Genomic DNA, 22,263 nt, shown 5'->3' with positions numbered 1-22,263 from the left:
AAGATCACCAAGGCCAACCATCAACCCAACACCACCAGGCCCAGGTTCTGAAGCACTATAGCTACACCTTTTTTAAACACCTCCAGGGATGGTGACTCCACCACCTCCCTGGGCAGCCTGTTCCCATGCCTGAGCACTCTTCTAGTAGAGACAATTTTTCCTAATAGCCAATCTAAACCTTCCCTGGTTTAGTCCCTGAGGCCATTTCCTCTTGTTCTATCACAGTATCACAGTATAACTATGGTTGGAAATGACCTCAAGGATCATCGAGTCCAACCTATCAACACAGACTCCATGACTAGACCATGGCACCAAGTGCCACGTCCAATCCCCTCTTGAACGCCTCCAGGGACGGTGACTCCACCACCTCCCTGGGCAGCACATTCCAATGATGAACGACTCGCTCGGTGAAGAACTTTCTCCTCACCTCGAGTCTAAACTTCCCCTGGCACAGCTTGAGACTGTGTCCCCTTGTTCTGGTGCTGGTTGCCTGGGAGAAGACACCAACCCCTTCCTGGCTACAACCACCTTTCAGGTAGTTGTAGAGAGCAATGAGGTCACCCCTGAGCCTCCTCTTCTCCAGGCTAAACAACCCCAGCTCCCTCAGCCTCTCCTCACAGGGCTGTGCTCAAGGCCTCTCCCCAGCCTTGTTGCCCTTCTCTGGACACCTTCAAGTGTTTCAATGCCCTTCTTAAACTGAGGGGCCCAGAACTGGGCACAGGACTCAAGGTGTGGCCTAACCAATGCAGAGTACAGGGGCACAATGACTTCCCTGCTCCTGCTGGCCACACTATTCCTAATGCAGGCCACGATGCCATTGGCCCTCTTGGCCACCTGGGCACACTGCTGGCTCATATTCAGGTGGCTGTCAATCAGCACCCCCAGGTGCCTCTCTGTTTGGGAGCTCTCAGCCACTCTGACCCCAGCCTGTAGCTCTGCATGGGGTTGCCGTGGCCAAAGTGCAGCACTCGGCACTTGGACTTGTTGAATGCCATCCCATTGGATTCTGCCCATCTGTCCAGTCGGTCGAGGTCCCTCTGCAGAGCCTTTCTACCTTTCTTGTTACTTGGGAGAAGAGACCAACACCCACCCCTCTACAACCTCCATTTCAAGGACCTGTAGAGAGCAATAAGGTCCCCTGTCAGTCTCCTCCAGCCTAGACAACCCCAGTTCCCTCAGCTGGTCCTCCTAAGACTCGTTCTCCAGACCCCTCACCAGCTTTGTTGCTGGACTGAAAAAAGCACACACACCACTACTACTATACTACCAGAACATTCAGATTTAGATGGGGGAGAGAATAATAATTCAAAAATGTGAGAAAGTTTGTTAAAAGTAGAGTAAAAGCAGCACAAAAGCAGCAGGAGGGAAGGTATGAAAGGGAAGTTTCCATGGTACCTGGTAGCAGATTACAGCCTCAGGCAAAACACACACTGTCTGAAAAAAGAGTTTAATACATGGCCATAACATGGCACCAAAATTAAGGAGTGGTGGAAGTAAGGCTGAAGGAGTAAGAAGAAGTCCTTCAAAGAGGAAATATTGTATCTAGATAAGGAAAAACCCAAAGCAAACAACAAACTGTTGTCAAATTAAGTTTATTAGCTTTTTTTAAGCATGCCAAAGATTTCCCTGAAGGAACAACTTGTAAACTGGGAGGTGGGGGAAGAAATATTTTCCAAAGCTTTAGAAGCAGGAAATCTGCCAAAGAATCTGAAAAAAACTGAGAGAAGATTGAAATGCTCAGAAATATTTAAGGAATGAAAGACTGTGAAGGAGAAGATAAATGCAACCTTTGCCATGCCAAGGAGAAATTTATGAAGGTTCCCACACCAGAGCAGTTTCATGTACAGGACTAGCCTGCAAAATCAGCTCAGTAGGAGAAATGTCAGGAGAAGAATCTAGAAAGAAGAGGGGAAAAAAAACTAAGTGAGAGAGGGCAAAATAAAGAGAATCCTTCTTCTAGGTTAATAATTGATTACATTTTAGGATGCCAAGGAGAGAGGTAGGTGGTCAGGTTTTTACCAGTAGAGTTGCAGGAGCCTGCCATGGGATAAATGGCATGGGAAGGAGGGGAACAATGAAGGGACAAGTTTGCTGAGCCATACAAATCTACTCAGAGTATTCAAAGGTAATCCTGAATGCAGAACCCTTTAGAAGGCTCTCCTGAAATGGGTGCCTCAAAATGCCAAGGCAGCTGAAACCCAAGGTCAGGGAACACAGAGTAACGCACAGCAGAGGAGACAGCCATGGCCACATGGAGTGATGGGCTCTAAATGAGATACTGCTGCTCAGCAAAGAGTTCTTCAAGCCATTTTGGACAGTTCTCAGAAAATGTCAATGCAATGCTCATCCACAAATATAGAACAATCCACCAAAAAGAAAAAAAGAAAAAGGACAATTAAGTTATTTTGGGAAAAAGGCCTTCTGGAAAGCAATTCAAAGAGCAGAGCAGCCCATTCCCTTGACTTGCTTCTGGCTTTATTCCCTGTCAGAGAATGGCATGAAGGTCTGGTTTTGCAAGGCTCCCTTTTGAGTCTCAGCCTCGATTCAGTCCAGGAGCTGGAGGGATTCCTGCAGCTGTAAGCAAAGGTTCCAACATGAGAGCCATTTACTGCTGGTGGGTAACGAGGGGTCGATGCCAGTGGTCCGGTTCCACCCATTGTCCTGTCCACACCACCCCTCTGTCCCTGTGCTTCTACAAAAGCTTCAGCAGCATGAAGTTGGTGTTGGACCATTAAGAAGCTGGGAAGACTGCATGGCTCTTTTTTTCAGATGAGTTCCACTCAGATGGGTTCCACTCATCCTGGCCTGCATCAGGAACAGTGTGGCCAGCAGGAGCAGGGAGGTCATTCTGCCCCTGTACCCTGCACTGGTTAGGCCTCACCTTGAGTCCTGTGTCCAGTTCTGAGCCCCTCAGTTTAGGAAGGAGGTTGACTTGCTGGAACGAGTCCAAAGAAGGGCAACAAAGCTGGTGAGGGGTTTGGAGCACAAGCCCTATGAGGAGAGGCTGAGGGAGCTGGGGTTGTTTAGCCAGAAGAAGAGGAGGCTCAGGGGAGACCTCATTGCTCTCTATAACTACCTGAAGGGAGGTTGTAGCCAGGTGGGGGTTGGTCTCTTCTCCCAGGCAACCAGCACCAAAACAAGAGGACACAGTCTCAAGCTGTGCCAGGGGAGGTTCAGGCTGGAGGTCAGGAGGAAGGTCTACACAGAGAGAGTGATTGGCCATTGGAATGGGCTGCCTGGGGAGGTGGTGGAGTCACCATCATTGGAGGAGCTCAGGAGGAGACTTGACAGGATGCTTGGTTACATGGGTTAGTTGATTAGGTGGTGTTGGATGATAGGTTGGACGCGATGATCTTGAAGGTCTCTTCCAACCTGGTTCATTCTAGTCTAGTCTATTCTATTCATGCCCCAAAATTAAAAGCTGATGCAAAAAGAAAATATGTATCATTATGCATCTCCTTGACAGCTTGAATCAACTGAACTCAGCCCAGAACAAGGAACAACACTCAATCCAGGCAGGAAAAAAAAAAAATAGGAAGATCCATCAGAAAGAGAAGTGCTGTTAAAAAGGAGGTGGTAATGACACACCAGAAAGAACCCAGCCTGTATTTTTAGAAGAAGGAAAGAAAAGCCCAGTTAAAGCAGCAATTTCCAGAAGAGGAAGTCAGACTACTGTGCTGCAGAGAGACAAGCAGCTCCTGGGGACTGCAGTGAGCTGCAGCTTAAAAATTCTGCCTTTGCACCCCTATGTGTTTGAGCCTGGCCAAACCAAACACAAGATTTCAATTTGCTGTTTGTCTGTGTGAGAAAAATCGTAGTGTTCTTATCCATCCTGCAGTTGTGTCTCTGCACCTCACAGCCTTCTGACCATCCCATAATTGTCTCTCTAAATCTTCTCCAGGCCTTCTCTTAGGTCCTTCATTTCATTTTTGTCATTGGTGCCTCAGGTTACCAGGAAAGCTGCCATCTAAGGTGTAGAAGCGCAATGAAAATCATAGAATCATAGAATGAATCACAGAATGGTCCAGGCCAGAAGGGACCTCCAAAGGTCATCCAGTTCAACCTCCCTGCAGTCAGCAGGGACATCCCCAACTAGATCAGGTTGCCTAGGGCCTCATTAAGTGTTACCATGAATATCTCCAGGGAAGAGGCCTCAACCACCTTCCTGGGCAACCTGTTCCAGTGTTCCACCACCCTCTTAGTGAAGAGCTTCTTCCTGATATCCAATCTAAATCTGCCCTTCTCTAGTTTGAAGCCATTGCCCCTTGTCCTGTCACTGCAGGCCTTTGCAAACTGTCTCTCTCCATCCTTCCTGTAGGCCCCCTTCAGGTACTGGAAGGCTGCTAGCAGGTCTCCCCAGAGCTTCCTCCTCTCCAGGCTGAACAACCCCAGCTCCATGGAGATGATGATAAGATGGTTTGGACAAGATCTCTCTGGAGAGACTCAAAACCCACCTGAGTACGTTCCTGTGTGATCTGCTCTAGGTGATCCTGCTCTGGCAAGGGGGTTGGACTGGATGATCTTTCAAGTCCATTCCAACCCCTGACATTCTGTGATTCTGTAAAACAGGGATCAGCTCATGTCCTACCTGAAGAGCTCCAAGTACTGCCCATGTTGAAGGGTACATGGTAAAACTGACAAGCCCATGCTTTCCTGCCAGGAGATCTTCATGTCCAGCACAACCAGATACCATTTAACAAGAGAGTGCTTGTCAGAACCCCCTTCTCAGCTGCAGATGTTTCTCCATTCTTGATCTCCACACCACCCACCACATGTGGTCCAATAATGTCAGTTGTTGCACACAAGACTATGATTCCAAGTGCCTGCTGGGGACACTGCCCTGGGATCACCAGTCAGCTGCAGGATGGGGTCAGTACTGCTGTTATTACGGCTTGGAGTTGCACTTTCTGGTTTTCAGAGATTTGAACTGGAAGCTCCAATGTGAATGGCAAACCAAACTCTAAATCAATTACACTGTGGTGTGTTAAACTTGTTATTCACAATAGGAAAGATGAAGCAAACTCAAAGAACAATATATTACCAATACTGTCAGGGACACCATCCATTTCAGTATTTCAAGCTGTTCAGTTTAAATGTACTTTTGAAACAGGAGAGCCTGAAATTCCCCTGCCAAATTCTTTATAGGATCAAAGGAAAACTCTTCTCCAGCGTCTGCAGTTCTTTGAGGCACTGTGTTCCCTCATGCATTTCCCTCAGAGCAGAACATTTGTCCCAAGAGAGACTGACACACCTGCATATTTGAGGTATTTGTCCTCACATTCCCATTGAAAGGCTAAACTTGGCAGGAAAAAATTAAGGCTGAGTAGTTCAGTTGATAAGTGAACCAGATTTTCCATACCTTGATAAGCAGAAGGCATGTTGCTGCTACCCAAAGCATCTAGCTGATATTGTTTGCCTAGGGCCACAAAAATGATCAGGGGGTTGAAGCACCTCTGCTATGAGGACAGGCTGAAGTTGTTCAGCCTGAAGAAGAGAAGGCTTCAGGGAAACCTAATAGCAGCCCTGAAGGGGACCTGCAAGAAGGATGCAGAGGGACTGTTTACAAAGGCCTGTGGGGATAGGACAAGAGGCAATGCCTTCAAACTGAAGGAGAGCAGGTTTAGAATGGATGTTAGGAGCAAGTTCTTTACCATGAGGGTGGTGGAACACTGGAACAGGTTGCCCAGGGAGGTGGCTGAGGCTCGAGAGGGCTCTGGGCAGCCTGATCTAGTTGAGGATGTCCCTGCTGACTACAGAGGGGGTTGGACTGGATGACCTTTGGAGATCCCTTCCAATCCAGACCATTCTGTGATTCTATGATACTATTTCAAAGGAAAAAATAAAGTCATGAAATTTTGTTAATTCAGAGTGCTCAGGAGTGCTTCAGTTAATAATAACTCAAAATTAAATTGGTAATTACCAACATGGGTTGGATGAAACCCAGCTGTGTAGCCATCAGGAATTCTATCCTAACCAGTGCAGCTGGGAGGTAATTCAAAATGAGAAAGGAGAGAGAGAAAAGTCCAAAGGGGACACCTAAGGAGTTTTCTCCCCGAGTGATGATTTCTGCACAACCTTTTTTCTGGGATAAGGTAATCAGTGGCATATGATGTAGTAACAGGGGCCATCTTCTCCACTCAAACAGGAACTGATGTTCTGTCATAAATGTATTGGAACCAGTCAACCCCCAGACTAATAAAACAGAAAATGAGCTTTACCTGCTCTGGCAATCACCACCATGAAAGGTTCAAAGGACAGAAAGGAGCACACACTCCCTCTGGCTGCTGAGCCCAAGGTGGCAGGATCTCACCCAGGCCGGAGGTGCTCCTGCAGGACCAGCAAAGCCAAAGATCTCGACTCTGTATAAATGGAAACCACTTCTTTTCACAGTATAGTATCACAGTATAACTAAGGTTGGAAATTACCTCGAGGATCATTGAGTCCAACCTATCAACACAGACCCCATGACTAGACCATGGCACCAAGTGCCACGTCCAATCTCCTCTTGAACACCTCCAGGGATGGTGACTCCACCACCTCCCTGGGCAGCACATTCCAATACGAATGACTCGCTCGGTGAAGAACTTTCTCCTCACCTCGAGTCTAAACCTCCCCTGGCGCAGCTTGAGACTGTGTCCTCTTGTTCTGGTGCTGGTTGCCTGGGAGAAGAGACCAACCCCTTCCTGGCTACAACCACCTTTCAGGTAGTTGTAGAGGGCAACGAGGTCACCCCTGAGCCTCCTCTTCTCCAGGATTCCCAAACAAAACCTCCACTTGCAAAGAGGAGGGAAAAGGACAAAGCTTGGAAATTTCCATTCCGGGGACTGCAGAGGTGCCCTGAAGACAAAGGGGCAGGCGGGGCAGATGCGGAGCAGCACAGCCCCGTTCAGAGCGGTGGAAGCAGAGCCCAGCGTCACCTCCTCACGTACGCCGGCGTCAGGAGCATTCACGGCAAGCTGCCGGTGCCGCCCGGCCGCGACGCGATGTGCTCCAGCGCTATCTGCTGCAGACATCTCCCGAGCTCCTATCGCAGCAGACAGCACACGGATGTGTTTCGGGAGCAGCCTGACCGTGCTTGCCACGCCCTCCTCAGAGCCATCCCCAGCAGAATGGAGAGGACAGCAAAGAAGGTCTGCAAGGGCAGCAGTCCAAAGGATTGCTACCGAGACTGGCCTGCTTCTTGCCGAGATCATAGAATTGTAGAATGGTTTGGGCTGTAAGGGGACCTTTAAAGGTCATCCAGTTCAACCCTCTGTGCTGCAAGCAGGGACTCCTTCAACTAGATCAGTTTGCTCAGAGCCACATCCAACCTGACCTGGAATGTGTCTGAGGATGGGGCATCTTCCACTTCTCAGGGTAACCTGTGCCAGAGTCTAATCATCCTCACTGTAAAAGAATTCTTCTTGATATCTGAGGTGAACCTCCCTCTCTAAGTTTAAAACCATCATTCCTTGCTGTGTCACAACACACTCTGCTAAACAGATTATCCCTGTCTCTCTTATTGGCCCTTTTAAGCACTGGACGGCCACAAGAAGGCCTCTCCACAGCTTTCTCTTCACCAGGATGAATAATCCCAGCTCTCTCAGCCTGCCTTCACAGTAGAGGGGTTCCAGTCCTCTCATCATTTTTGTGGCCTCATCTGGACCCACTCCAACAGGTCTGTGTCTTTCTTGCGCTGAGGACTCCAGAGCCAGACACAGCACTCAGTGATGATGATCATGTGGAAATCTTGCTGTAAACAGGTGAGAAGAAACCCAAACTACAGTAGATTACCGTTGGTGAGCAGAAGATGCAGTTCAGAGGAGATGCAGGAAAAGCTCTCTGTACTTCAGGGATGACACATGGCTCACCACATCCTATTGCTGGTCCTACAAATACCACATTAATGGGTGCCAAACTTGGAACCTCACACCGAAACCCCAAACTTGGGAGTCAACAACACAACAAAAGTTACCCTTAGACAAGGTACTGGATAAGCATATTGTAAAATCATAGAGTCATAAAACTGTTTAGGTCAGGAAAGTCCTTTAAGATCATTGAGTCCGACTGTTAATCTACCACTGCCAAGTCCACCACGAAACCATGTCCCTCAGTGACACATCAATGTGTCTTTTAGATACCTCCAGGGATCACAGTATCACAGTATAACTAAGGTTGGAAACGACCTCGAGGATCATCGAGTCCAACCTATCAACACAGCCCCCATGACTAAACCATGGCACCAAGTGCCACGTCCAATCCCCTCTTGAACGCCTCCAGGGACGGTGACTCCACCACCTCCCTGGGCAGCACATTCCAATGACGAACGACTCGCTCGGTGAAGAACTTCCTCCTCACCTCGAGTCTAAACCTCCCCCGGCGCAGCTTGAGACTGTGTCCCCTTGTTCTGGTGCTGGTTGCCTGGGAGAAGAGACCAACTCCTTCCTGGCTACAACCACCTTTCAGGTAGTTGTAGAGGGCAATGAGGTCACCCCTGAGCCTCCTCTTCTCCAGGCTAAACAATCCCAGCTCCCTCAGCCTCTCCTCACAGGGCTGTGTTCAAGGCCTCTCCCCAGCCTTGTTGCCCTTCTCTGGACACCTTCAAGTGTTTCGATGTCCTTCTTAAACTGAGGGGCCCAGAACTGGACACAGGACTCAAGGTGCGGCCTAACCAATGCAGAGCACAGGGGCACAATGACTTCCCTGCTCCTGCTGGCCACATTATTCCTAATGCAGGCCAGGATGCCATTGGCCCTCTTGGCCACCTGGGCACACTGTTGGCTCATATTCAGGCAGCTGTCGATCAGCACCCCCAGGTCCCTCTCTGTTTGGCAGCTCTCAGCCACTCTGACCCCAGCCTGTAGCTCTGCATGGGATTGCCGTAGCCAAAGTGCAGCACTTGGACTTGTTGAATGCCATCCCATTGGATTCTGCCCATCTGTCCAGTCAGTCAAGGTCCCTCTGCAGAGCCTTTCTATCCTCTAACTGACTAACATCTGGTGACTCCACTACTTCTCTGGACAGCCTGGAGAATTATTACTCCATCCTGCAGGCTTGAAGGTTATTGCCAAGCTTGACAAGCACAGTTTAGGCTGCAACATACCTCGGGTGCTTAAGCGAAATAGATCAAACCCAGCCTGGCCAGGCCAACACGTGCTGGCATCACATTGTCCAACTGCAGTGCAGAAATACCTGGAAAGGCTTCAAACCATCAGTGTTAACTGGCTGCTAACTGGGAGTTTAGTGTTTGGGGAGGGGAGGGGGAATAAATAAATGAAAGAAAGCAAGAAAAAAAACCCAACCAAACAACAATTTGTCTCCCTAAGAAGATTAATAGGTGCATTTAAAGAAATCAGTCTGTAGGCTTAATGAGAAAGAGGCAGCAAAATCCTAAATGTGAGACCTCCTACAGTTTTTCAGTCCAGCTGTACAGTCAAATAATAGTTTATGTAACTAGGATTGGAACAAAATAAATTAAAAGTAATTTCATGTTGCATCAAAGGGGGGGAAAAAAAAACGTACAGTTTGGAGTCAACGTGGCAAGAGACCCAGTTCAGCACTGCATTTCCTCCCAGCCTTTCATAAGCTCCATACCATCAGCTGGTTTGGTGTTTTCACAAGAGGAAGGCAAATTACCAAGTCCCTGAAGAACTTATTATACATTTCCAAATTTCAACTGTTCCTATTTTGTAACTCATCACATCTCTGTAACTGAAATGTTTTCTTGAGGAGATGGGGGGAAAAAAAAGAAGAAGAAAGTAGCTGTTGTTCCTAGGCTGCAATCTGGTTTTGCTGGTTAAAAAAAAACCCCAAGTGGTTAACAGCTACAACATGTCAATCTTGGAAAGTAATTCCCACACACAGCTTCGTCCTTTTGCAGACATTAAATATGGCAAAATCTCTCCATACTTTTCATGTCTAGACTGATGAAGGAAGGATGTGAGCCACAGGCTCTTCCTCATACCCACGAGCCCACAGCAGATCCAGTTGGGCTTACAAGAGGGACAGGACCCCTCTGAGTCCATTTAATAACAGAAGAAGACATTTCTAACACTGACTTCGTTCTTGCATATGACTTCCAAGGACAGAGCGCCCTGAGAAGCGGCTTTAGACCACGTCAGGAGAGGTCACATGCATTGCAAGCATCTCCTAACAGTGCTCAAAATCCATGATTAAAGTCCAATTCCAAAATAAATCCCCACATGCACAAGACTACAGTCCTCAGGAGAGCACTGGGTCTGTAAAGGGATGTCCACTGGGGCCAGGCTCTGAGCTTGGCATCAGCCTCATATCCCTCTCAGCTATCACAGAAGCTAGCAAGCCTCCACTGCCAGTAAAGTTTCAAAACAGGCTGAAAGGCAATATTCTACTGGCAGGGAAGGGAAAAAAAAGGAGAAATGGTTGAAAGGCTGCTCTCAGTTATTGACATCTGGCCTCTGAAAGTCTCCCTGCCCTGTAGTACCTACACAGACATCTGTGCCTCCAGCACAGGAGACTGGATGGAGCTGGATGTGTCAACCTCAGACTTGAAACACTGGATTTTATCACATCTGCACCAGGCAGTGCTTTGGTCCAAGGTGAATCTTTCCTTCTGTGGCCCTCAGAAGAGCTGTCAAGTCCTCATCTGAAAACTGTTCCATGTAGGAAACTGCTTTGTCACATCTGAGAAACTGTGGTCCCCAGCAGGTCCCAGAGCCAAGTGATGAACAGTTAGTCACCCTGCTCAGAGAAACCCAAAATTCAGGCAGGGTGGATGGATTTTCCAGAGAGCAGCTGCTTGCTCTAGATTGTCTTATAACTCAGAAAAGGGGGAAACCCTCTGACAGGAGATGCTCTTCCTCTAGAGAGGAGCTAAGCATGCTCAGGCAGCAGAGGTTCAGATGACTGCAGGTGGGACAGGCAGCAAGTCACAGGCAGGAGATAGGTTGGGAAAGGCCTTTGATATCATCAGGTCCAACCATTAACCCAGGACTGCCAAGCCCACCATTAAAACATGCCCCTAAGTGCCACATCTGCATATCTCTCAGATACATCTAGGGATGGTAATTCAACCACTTCCCTGCACTGCCTGCACCGTCTGCACCTTACACAGGAGTTCAGAAGCTGCAGGACATTCTGGGCAGAAGTCACAGTACAGCACTGAAGCCTGAGAATGAGAACACACTGAGAATGAGAGAAACACAGAGAATGAGAAAACACTGAGAAACACAGGGACAGCCATGACAGTCTCCAGGGAGGAGGGAAAGAGCGTCTCATGAGTCACAGGAGCCTGTGCAGAGCTGGCTGCAGCTCAAGAAAGTCCCTCTGTAACTGCCATGCAGCTCGAAAACTCGGTGTCCATTACATGTCCCTTCCTTACGTCCTGCTGCCTGCCTGTGAACACAGAGGAGAGGGCCATGGCAGATAAGGGTAGGATCATCACATCCTCTTCAAAGGGTCAGCTTTGAGTCCTGACCCACGTGTCAAGGGCTGCCCCTGCTGTGTCCCAGCCATGCAACATGAACCATCATGTGGCTGCAGCACCAGAAATGGGTGAGTGCCCCACTGAAGATCAGTTCCTACTAAGAAACCAGCTGTCCAGGACTGCCCAAGCCTGAGTCCTTGAACACCTGAGCTTGAAGGTGCTGTTATCCCTCAGGGAAGCATATGGAAGTTAAACTACATCTGCATGTCTCAAAGACATGGACTACTACAGGCAAATCTATGGCTGCCTCTTGGCTTTGCAAAGCAAAGTATTCCACTGAAGATCTCAGTTGTTACTGTATTAGTCTGTATGATGGGATGTCTAATGGTGCCTACCCGTGTGTAATGGCCCTGAGGTCTTCTCTGGATCTGTGCTCCTACTTTTGCCCACCAGTACCTTACACATCCTGCCACAGTCACTTAGCTCTTGGACAACTGCACCCAACATGAGCAAGCACTAATGGTCTCTGAGTGGCAACATTCATCTTGGCTCTCTCCAGGTTGCTCCCAACATGAGGAAGCCAGAGGAGGACAAGGGCAAGCTGCTGAGGTGACCTGTGAGCAATGGGTTTTAAGGTCTGCTGCTGCAGGAGACACCAAGGAGAGGAGAAAGGTCTGGGGACAGACTGGGCAGAAGAGGTTGTTTCTTATTTTTTTGCAGTTGCTCTTCTTAGAAGATGCCTAAGACACTTCACCACAGTAAACACACAGGCATTTTTCTTCTATAGACAATGACCTAGAAACACAACTAAATCATTCTTGACAACAGAGAATGCACCAAACTATTTAATCACATCTTCAGGGGGAATAAAGCCAGAACAAGCAGCTAATCTGCTGCACATCACAGAAACCATAGTTCTGGGCTGAGGGAGACTGCATCTCTTAGGTGGGGAAGCTTTGATTCAAGCCTTTAGTGATCATACTTCCCATTGCACCCCGTGGTACACTACTCCTACACTTATTTGTGCTCACTGTTTACATGCATCTCATTACTGTTCAGCTAGCTTGGAGCTCTGACTCCAGATTCTGTTTTGCCTTTCTTAGCCATCGTAGCAATCTTTACCACCCAGGGCCAGAAGTCAGGCTGGATGGCAGAGCATCACTTTTCATCTCCAGCCACACTGTGACACTGAAAAAAACAAACAACAAAAAAAAGAACAAAATAAAAATTGCATTCAGTTGTGGCCTGCATTGCCCTGGTAGATGATGATGTTCCTCTGCCTCTGACAAGCTCAGCGTGGGCAGGGACCTGCTGCCTCCTAGCCCATCAACCCACTGTCCCCAGTCTGTTAACGGGGCCAAGGTCTATCTTTGATATCAAACAGACCTGCTGCCTCCTAGCCCATCAACCCACTGTCCCCAGTCTGTTAATGGGGCCAAGGTTTATCTTTGATATCAAACAGACCTGCTGCCTCCTAGCCCATCAACCCACTGTCCCCAGTCTGTTAACGGGGCCAAGGTCTATCTTTGATATCAAACAGATTTTTTATAAGGGCATGTGGTCATAGGACAAGAGGCAATGGTTTTAAAACAGAGCAGGATAGATTCAGATTGGACATTACGAAGAAGTTCTTTACTACCTGGATAGTGAGATGCTGGAACAAGTTGGCCAGAGAAGCCGTGGACACCTCATCCCTGGAAGTATCATAGTATCAGTCAGGGTTGGAAGGGACCACAAGGATCATCTAGTTCCAACCCTCCTGCCATGGGCAGGGACACCCCACACTAGATCAGCCTGGCCAGAGCCTCAGCCAGACTGGGCTTAAACACCTCCAGGGATGGGGCCTTGACCACCTCCCTGGACAACCCATTCCAGGGCTTCACCACTCTCATGGGGAAGAACCTCCTCCTCACCTCCAGCCTGAATCTCCCCACCTCCAGCTTCATTCCATTCCCCCTAGTCCTATCACTACCTGAGATCCTGAGAAGTCCCTCCCCAGCCTTCCTGTAGGACCCCTTCAGATACTGGAAGGCCACAATTAGGTCACCTTTAAGACCAGGTCTTTAAGACCAGCTGGCTGAGGCTTTGAGCAAGCTGGTCTAGTGGGAGGTGTCCCTGCCTATGGCAGGAGAGTTGGAATGAGATGATCTTTAAGGTCCCTTCCAACTCAAAGCCATTCAATGATTCACAGACTGGTAAGCTCCAAAGAGAGCAGGAGTCAGCAAGGTACCAAGTGCAGTTATCTTTGATATTACACATGAGCAAAGTCTAGGTAAGGAGCCCCCCAGGAACATGCCCTCCAGCCTCACTGCAAAGCACAGGGCAGCATTCACAGGATGCAGTGCTGCTGCTCTCTCTTGCAGGCTCCTCAGTATCTCATTGGAGGTGCTGGATGTGCTCAGCAAGGAGCCAGCTGATTGTACTTACAAAAACTACTCAGCATCAGTGACATGAGAAGCAGTACAGCGAGCCCAGCCCTGACTGACAGGCTGCAGAGCAGTGCTTCAGGGTCACCAAGAAGCCCTGTTTGTAAGAACGGTCGTGTCCACAGATCGATGCAGAAATAACAAACCTGTCACTCAGAGGGACGCTTGGAAAGGCAGCAATGGCTCAGCTGCAACAATCTCCACCTCAAGAAACCACGTGCACCACCCATAACAGCTCACAACGTGTGGGCCCAGGATGACCACAAGCACTTGCTGCCAGTCACCAGCAGAAAAAGGTCTGGGCAGCATCCAGGAGCAGCAGCGTTCATCAGCAAAGCCAACGTGATAACCTTACCTCCACATTCAGTGACAAGCCAGAAAGCCTTTGCCCTGGAGCCCATCCACCCAACCTGCTTTAGCAAATGCTGTGTGCACCCCAACTCCCTGTCACAGCCTTCTGGAAGTGCATCCCCCTCACTGGGAAATGAGGCTTGCTGGAACAACACCCTTAGCCAGCCCAGACAGGGAATGGGGGACAAAGGCTTGCACAGGGGCTGGGTGTGCTTCCCTGGCAGGAGGGTGCTCAGATGCATAGTGAGTTTTCCCCAGCCAGAATAAACTCCAGGAATATGCCACAGTACTGAATACCTGTTTGCTCTGAACTGGAAACATGATGGGAAGCATCAAGTCTGTGCTCAACTCACACAGCAAAGGAAAGGATCCGTTTGGTTCAGCTGCACTGGAGAAGCAGAAGCCAGCCCATCACACTGCTTGGCACAACCCTCAGTAAGGAGGGACCCACCGGTCCCAGTGGATGTGCAGCACCACTGAGCATCAGCAGAAGAGGCTGACCACCAGTGTTCCAAATTTTGGGGCACAGAAAGCAGCTCTGAAACAGCTGCAGGCTGCGTGAGAAGGAGCCAAAGCCCTCTCCTGCTCCTCAGCCAGCGTGAGCCAAGAGAGCAAAGGAATTGGAGCCCCCCTGCTCTCTGAGCAGAAGTGGATGCTGGAGTGGCATCCTGGAGCCCCTCACGCAGCAGAAGGGAAGGGCACAGAGGCATGATGCCTCCAGCAGAACAGTCAGGCTGGTTGCAGCAACCCCAACCTGCAAGGCAGATTGCAAATCTGTGTATTTGTTTTGAAAGAAAGGCATTAATATTTGATGCCAAACACTTTGAATATTGATGAGCACGTTCACAGGCGAGGTTTTGGAGTTACTTAAGCACCCAGAATTGTGCCATCTATGTTCAGGGGCCTAACAGCTGCTGTCAGAGCTATCAGAAGGATGTAAAACACCATTTGCTAAAGGGGAGACACGCTGCAGCTGACACCACCAGCCCCCATCACGGGAGAGGAAGAGAAGCCCAGCAGGATATTTAACACAGGAAATGTTTTGACTTGCTCCATCAAGTAAGCCATTTGGTACTCCTTTTGCCTTCTCTTTTGCTCACACAAGGTTACTGAGCTCAAAATGTTGCCTATCTGTCCTTTCCCTGCTTGCTTAAACTCAGCCTGAGCTCCATCCTGACTCTCCAGGATGCCAGCAGTGTGCTCAGGTGGCCAAGGCCAACAGCTTCCCAGCCTGTATCAGCAATACTGTGGCCAGCAGGAGCCAGGGAAGCGAACACGCCCTGTACTTGGCCCTGGTGAAGCCACACCTCAAACACTGGGTTCAGTTTTGGGCCCCTCACTAAAGCAGCAGTGAGGGATGAGGGAGCATGTCCAGAGGAGGGAAATTAAGCTGGTGAGGGGTCTGGAGAAGAGTGGCTGAGGGAACTGGGATTGTTTAGTCTAGAGAAGAAGAGGCTGAGGGGAGACCTAGCTCTCTAAAACTACCCAAAAGAGGCTGCAGTGAGGTGGGTGTTGGCCTCTTCTCCCTAGTATAAAATGATAGAAAGGAAATGGCCTGAAATTGTGCCAGGGGAGGCTTAAGCTGGGTAATAGGTAAAACATTTCTACTGAAAGAATGGTCAGCCATTGGAACAGGCAGCCCAGGGAGATGGTGGAGTCACCATCCCTGGAGATACTCTAGAATCATGTCACCATGGCACTCAGGGATGTGGTTTAATGGCCGTGGTGGTGCTATGCTGCTGGTCAGACCTCATCTTCGAGGTCTTTTCCAACCAAAGCAATTCTATGAATCTATAAACTAACACTTAGGAGGCATGAGCAAGTGGAAGGATTTTTCCAGAGCACCAGACTGCAGTCCTGCAAAGGGCCAGGAAAAAGCTACTTCAGTGTTTGAGGAAAAGGTTTTCCAGTGATAGCTCTGATGGGGATGGCTCTGCATGGTCCTGCTCAGGGCTCAGCTTCCTTGGGGACAGCAGCACATGGAAGCAGACACGGAGCTGGCTGCCCAGCCAAGCGCAAGCCCTGGCCACAGCCTGGCTTTCTGTCACATCACGACACACAGCTTTGTTTCATTTCCAGCACAGTCACATGGAAATGGACATCAACTGCTCGTTTCTGCAAGCTTGTGGCAAGTGGCCATTTAAAAAGAAGCAGGTAAACTTAGCCTTTTTTGTTCTTTACGTTGCTTTTACGTATAGCCTTATTAACTATTACTGCTGGGATACTTAGGCAAGAAAACAAAGCAAATATCCAGTTGTCCCTATTACAAGAAGGATATGGACGTGCTGGAAGGTGTCCAGAGAAGGGCCATGAGGATGATCAGAGGGCTGGAGCACCTCTCCTGTGAGGACAGACTGAGAAAGTTGGGGGTAATCAGTCTGGAGAGGAGAAGGTTTAGAGGAGACCTTATCATGGCCTTCCAGTATCTGAAGGGGGCGACAAGAAAGCTGGGGAGGGACTGTTTAGGGTGTCAGGTAGTGGCAGGACGAGGGGGGATGGAGCAAAACTAGAAATGGGCAGATTCAGAGTGGATGTAATAAAGAAATTCTTCCCCATGAGGGTGGTGAGACACTGGCACAGGTTGCCCAGGGAGGTGGTAGAAGCCTCATCCCTGGAGGTTTTTAAGGCCAGGCTGGATGTGGCTCTGAGCAACCTGATCTAGTGTGAGGTGTCCCTGCCCCTGGCAGGGGTGTTGGAACTAGATGATCCTTGAGGGCCCTTCTAACTCTAACAGTTCTGTGATTTTATGATTCTAAATGCAAGGGAGCTGCCAAAAGGGCAGGCAGAGCATCCTTTTCCTTGAGCTATTTTCTCTAACTGGGAAGGCTGCTTCTTTCAGTCCTGTTCTGACTATACTCTTCCCAGTCACCTGATCTTTCCTTTCAAGCCCCACCACCAGACAAACAGACTGACAGTAAATGCACAGTAGGGTGAACAGTGTCAATGCTTGACTTGCTGTTCCAAGCCAAGCAAGGGCTTTAGGAGAATGCTTACAGCACACACAAGAGTTGCTACTACTTGGTATCAGAAACTTCTCTTCTTGGTCACTTCAAGACTTTCAACTTCACAGAGACCTCAAAGATCATTGAGTCCAACCTGTCACCACAGACCTCATGACTAGACCATGGCACCAAGTGCCACGTCCAATCTCCTCTTGAATACCTCCAGGGACAGTGACTCCACCACCTCCCTGAGCAGCACATTCCAATGGCTAACAACTCTCTCAGTGAAGAACTTTCTCCTCACCTTGAGCCTAAACTTCCCCTGGCACAGCTTGAGACTGTGTCCCCTTGTTCTGGTGCTGGTTGCCTGGGAGAAGAGACCAACCCCAATGTCCTTCTTAAACTGAGGGGGCCAGAACTGGACACAGTACTCAGGTAGCAAGCCTACCTGAAGGCTTGAGCAATTCTGTGGTATTCAACTGAGCAGCTTCTTTATCAGCAAAAGCAAAGGCCCCACTGGTCTCTGCTGTGGGAGAAAGCTTCTCCATGGCCTCAAAGCCCAGCCTGGCTGTTTGTAACACGCATTTCCCAGCTCCAGAGGAGCTGTGATGCTAAAAGCACCACTGCTCCCACTGAGCATATGTATTTATGGCTAGTCCTCAATGCTTCCCAGGAGACCAACCCTCTTCCCCTCTCCCATCCTTCAGCCTTAGCTCGTCTATCCAGGCATCAAAAAGCCTTTTACATGCTCCACATCCAAGTAGCAGACAGACCCAAAACCTGAATGATTTTGGCATAAATCAGGCACAGACAAATATGATCAGAAGCAGCAATAAAATCTCTTTTCAGGAAAAGCAGCCATCTAAAACGCTGTGCCCCAAGCCACATTTCCACCTTCGGGACCACCACTGCTCTGCCATCATCAATCCAACCTTTTCATCAATCCATCAACAGCGCTGCAGAATGAGCTTGTCCCTTCTGCCTAGGGGGTCTCTTTGGAGGAGCAAACCAAGACTCCATTGCCAGGCAGCTGGCAAGTTTTCAGTCCACACACGTCTGCAACCAATTTGTGTTCCTTTGATCCTACGGCTTAATAATGTCCATCTTTCCATCTCCTTTCGGGCCACAGAGGCTCTGTTTGTCTAGGCAGACCAGCAGCATCTCTTCCCTTCCTCCTCCAACTCAGCACCACCCTGCCCAAGCCCCAGAGCTGGGCACAAACCCCCTTGCTGAGACTCCAGCAGACTTGCACAGGGGTGAGGTCTGCTAATCCATGCCAAGAACACCTTGCCTGATGCAATCCTGCACCGTGTTGGCCTCTGGCAGAGCCGGCAGAGCCTGGCACCTCACAGAGAGTTCTGTGCCCATCTCCCCTTCACCCTCGGGCTCTGCTGTGCCTCACCCAAACCGCGCAGCCAGAAACCCAGAGTTCACAAGTCGCAGTAGATGCTGCAACCCAGTGAGATGTTACTTCCATAAGATGTTTTCTACTCTCTGAAGCCTCTCTTTAGTGCACAGTTTCTTGAGAACAGCCATTACAAACTGAAACACAAGCCCCCACCCCCCCAATCCAGACGAGGGGCTCAGGCTATTTCCCTGCATAACACAAAGCAAGAAGGATTGTGAAGAGTGACACAAAGTAGCACCACTATGGCTCTCGTTGGCTCCTGTACAGATTTAGGTTACTTAGCTCCAACAAAAAATAAAAAGAATAAAAAGAATTGCCCAGATACTAAGAGCAATTCACTTTCTTTCCCCTTGCCATTTGGGATGTCTGGAGCAGCAGTGTCTGCACCGCTGCTCAGTCAGCACGAACTGGGCTTTGCTAAACCTTTTATAACATCTGCTCTACCTCTCACCTGCCCACTCCTGCATCTCACAAAGATGATTTTCTCCTCGAGGTCTATTTTTCCCTTCATTTCCTCTTTGTTACCTTGAATTAAAATCCCTCAGTGTTATCTCAGCTCCTCGCACCCCTCCCACACTCAATTCTTCAACACCAATACAGATCAGCATCTTCCCCATCCCAACGCCGCTCCACAGCATCCTTCGCCGCCAGCCTGCAGAGTCCTGCGTGGCCCACCTCTTTAATTGCGTTAATTAATTGCGAGGGAGGGCAGCTCCCCGGCAGCAGCTCCCCAGGAGGGGCAGGAGCAGCAGCTCAGCATACAAGGGCTTGAGCATGGCTGGCAAAGATAACTCGGAGCGTCTGGCAGTAGAGGAGCGAGGATTGTCAGCGTTGCAGGACTGGGCTCCCCCACCCCGCCAGCCCCATGGGCTCTGGGACCCTCAAAGCCATCAGGACTGTGGAGACTTTTAAAACCTGCCTGAATATTGTGATCCTGGGCAAGCTGCTCTGTATGCTCCCGCTTTGGTCAGACTAGGTGGTCCCCAGAGGTCCCTTCCGCCCCCTGCCATGCTGTGATTCTGCGACCCCAGCCCTAGTCCAGCAATGAGCACAGACCCTGGGCAGCAATGGGGGAGGACTGGCAAGCAGTGCCAAAACCAGACAGAGGTGGCACAGTCCACACAGCTCCCTCAGCTGATCTCTAATGCCAACATAAATGGCCCTGCAGGTATTTTAAATTGTCATGAGCAAGCTCAGAACAACTTCTGGCCAGCAGAGTGTGAAGCAGAGGGGTTGGTGACTCTTCAGGGAGGCGAACTGGAAAAAATGCAAAGGAAAACGGGCAAGATTTCACTCAGGGGTATATTTTCCACAGTCTTTGTGTAAAAGTTAGGAGTGATCTTTGCCAAGCAAAGGCTACCCGCAGCCCAGCCGCCCTGGAGGATCCCTGAACCCCATCTGGATATGACAGTGCAGCCTGCATCAGTGATTGCAGCCCGCTGGCTGGGAGCGAGAGGAAAGCGTCGCCAGGCGAGACCACAACCTCCCATTTGAGCTCCCACTTGCATTTCCCCCTTCCAAGGAGCACCACTGGCAACAGCAGCAGAGCTCGTCGCTGCACGGGTGAGGCAGCGAGCCCCAAGCACTGCCACCTCGCCACGCGCTGTGGGCAAGCCGCCCGCAGAGTCCCCCGCATCCCTCCCTGAAACTTTCTGCTCCCTGCATTCATTTTACCAGACAGGATGGTATTTTAGGACTGGTTTGGGCTTTTTTCAGAGGAATATCTCCAATCCCACGCCCATTTCCAAAGCATCTCCCTCCTGACTGGCACTGCCTGGCACTGCCTGGCACTGCCTGGCAGAGAGAGAGAGCAGCTTGGTGCTGTTCCCTGCGAGGTTTTGCACCGATGACTCCTGACAGGGCTGCACGTCCCTCCTGTTACATAATGACCTTTCCTCTTTGGAGCCAGCTCCGTTTGGGATGGCTGTGTTTAGGGTGGCTGTGTTCAGGGCACTCACACACCCTGCTGCTGTGAGCTGCGTGCTGCCAGGCACCATCGCCCAACCTTGACTGAATCCCCCAGTCCACGCTTCCCAAACCCAAAACGTATCCCTCCCTCCTCCTAACCCCACTGCCCCTGCAACTGCCCTGGCCCTTGCTGATGGGCCTCTGCCCACCTGGCAGCACCCACCTTTCTCCTGCCCCTCAAAAACCTGCACTTCTCATAGAGGGCATGTCATCCCTCTCCTGTACCCAGCCTCAAACCACACCCTTGCCTTCCCTTAGCACCCAGGAACGTCCCCAAGCTGCCAGCTCTCCTGGGGCTACCTCTTCCAGCAGTGACCTACCTTACCTGCCTCTATCTGCTTCCTAAGCCCCACTCCTCCTCCCTTGCCTGACCACACCCCCTGCTTTCTGCCTGCCAGCCCACCTGCCAACACCTCTCCAGACTCTGGTTTTCTATCAGCTCCTGTCCCTTGCCCTCTCTTACCCTCACCTGCCTGTACTTACCTGTAAGCACCCGACAAACCTGCTCCCAAGTGGCACCTCCTTCTCTCATGCCCCAGAGCACCCCAAACTGCACACAAACAGCATCTCCTGTCTGCATGTCCCCAGCCACCTCCTGAATACCAGCCTGCACCCAAGCAGCATCTCCCCCCTCTGTGACCAACTGGCATTCCAACTCGCACCCCAAAACCCTGCATCAAACTGGCACATCCTGTCTGCACATCCTGTCTACACACCCTCCAGCACCCCAGACTGCACACCACAAACCTGCACCCAAGTGGCACCTCCTGTCTCTGCGCCCCCCAGGACACCAATCTACACGCAAGCAGCATCTCCTGTTTGCACCTTGCCAGCCACCTCCTGCACCCCAACTTGCACCCCACAGACCTGAAACCAAGCAACACCTCCTGCTTGCGTGCCCCCAGCACGCCTTAGGCACTCAGGTCCCCGTCCCTGCGCCCCAGAACCCCGCACCCTGCCGGCACCCACAGCGCACCCACGCCCCTACAGCCCATCTACTCCCGCACCCACGGCCCCCCGCAGCTGCCCCCCTCCCCCCCTTCCGCCCTGCCCTGGCCGCGCCCCCCGCGCTCTGACCTGGGCCCGGGCCCGGCAGCACTGCCCGGGAGCTGTCCGCCGCCGCCTGGTGCTGAAGGCGGCTTGGAGAAGGCGGCGGCGGCTGCTGCTGCTGGCGGCGGCGGGGCCCCGGCGGCGGCGGCGGCGGCGGGCGGGAGCTGCCCGTCCTCGCCGCCGCCCTCCAGGCTGGCCTCGTTGCCCATGGCGGGCCGGGCGGGACCGCTCCCTCAGCGCAGCGCCGCCTCCGCCGCCGCCATCAGCCCCGCGCCGCCATCGCCGCCTGGACCCGCCGCCCCGCGCATGCGCCGACCTCCCGCAGCCCGCCCGCTCGCTCGCGCCGCGGGCACGCGCGCCTCCCCGGCCAATCGTCGCGCGGCGACCCTCCTCCTCTCCCCACCTCCCGCCCCTCCCGCCGGCACGTGCCCCCCGCCCCGCGGGCCTGCGCTCGGGCAGCCAATGAGGGCGTGAGGCCGCGGAGGGCGCGCGGGGGCGCCCCGCCCCGCCCAAACCACCAGCCAATGGGCGCTCCGCAACGCCGGCGCCCGCCAGGCGGCGCCCCGGCAGCTCGCGCCCCAGCGGCCAATGAGCAGTCTGTCTCCCATGAGGTCATACCCCGACAGCCAATGAGCATGCAGCCTCCTCTGAGGTCACAACCCAACAGCCAGTCAACTTCCAGCCTCCATGAGGTCACACCTCGATAACCAATGAGTGTTCACTCCTCCATGAGGT

General features: G+C 51.1%; 1 protein-coding gene across 2 annotated transcripts in view; it reads right to left on the bottom strand.

Annotated features, from left to right (window-relative positions):
* BSN (bassoon presynaptic cytomatrix protein) overlaps positions 1 to 21,800 on the bottom strand; it is a 124,814-nt gene extending 103,014 nt beyond the window's left edge. For both annotated transcript variants that reach the window (XM_068157990.1, XM_068157991.1), the window contains exon 1: positions 21,556 to 21,800. In XM_068157990.1, the coding sequence (XP_068014091.1) occupies positions 21,556 to 21,737 (182 nt within the window). In that variant the 5' untranslated portion in view covers positions 21,738 to 21,800. The remainder of the gene's footprint in view (positions 1 to 21,555) is intronic.
* Between the last annotated feature and the right edge of the window lie 463 nt (positions 21,801 to 22,263).

The sequence above is a fragment of the Melanerpes formicivorus genome, unplaced genomic scaffold (assembly GCF_026170545.1).
Source record: "Melanerpes formicivorus ecotype bairdi unplaced genomic scaffold, bMelFor1.0.p_v2 SCAF_38, whole genome shotgun sequence".
Taxonomy (NCBI): Eukaryota; Metazoa; Chordata; class Aves; order Piciformes; family Picidae; genus Melanerpes; species Melanerpes formicivorus.
This window is presented reverse-complemented; position numbering and strand designations above follow the sequence as displayed.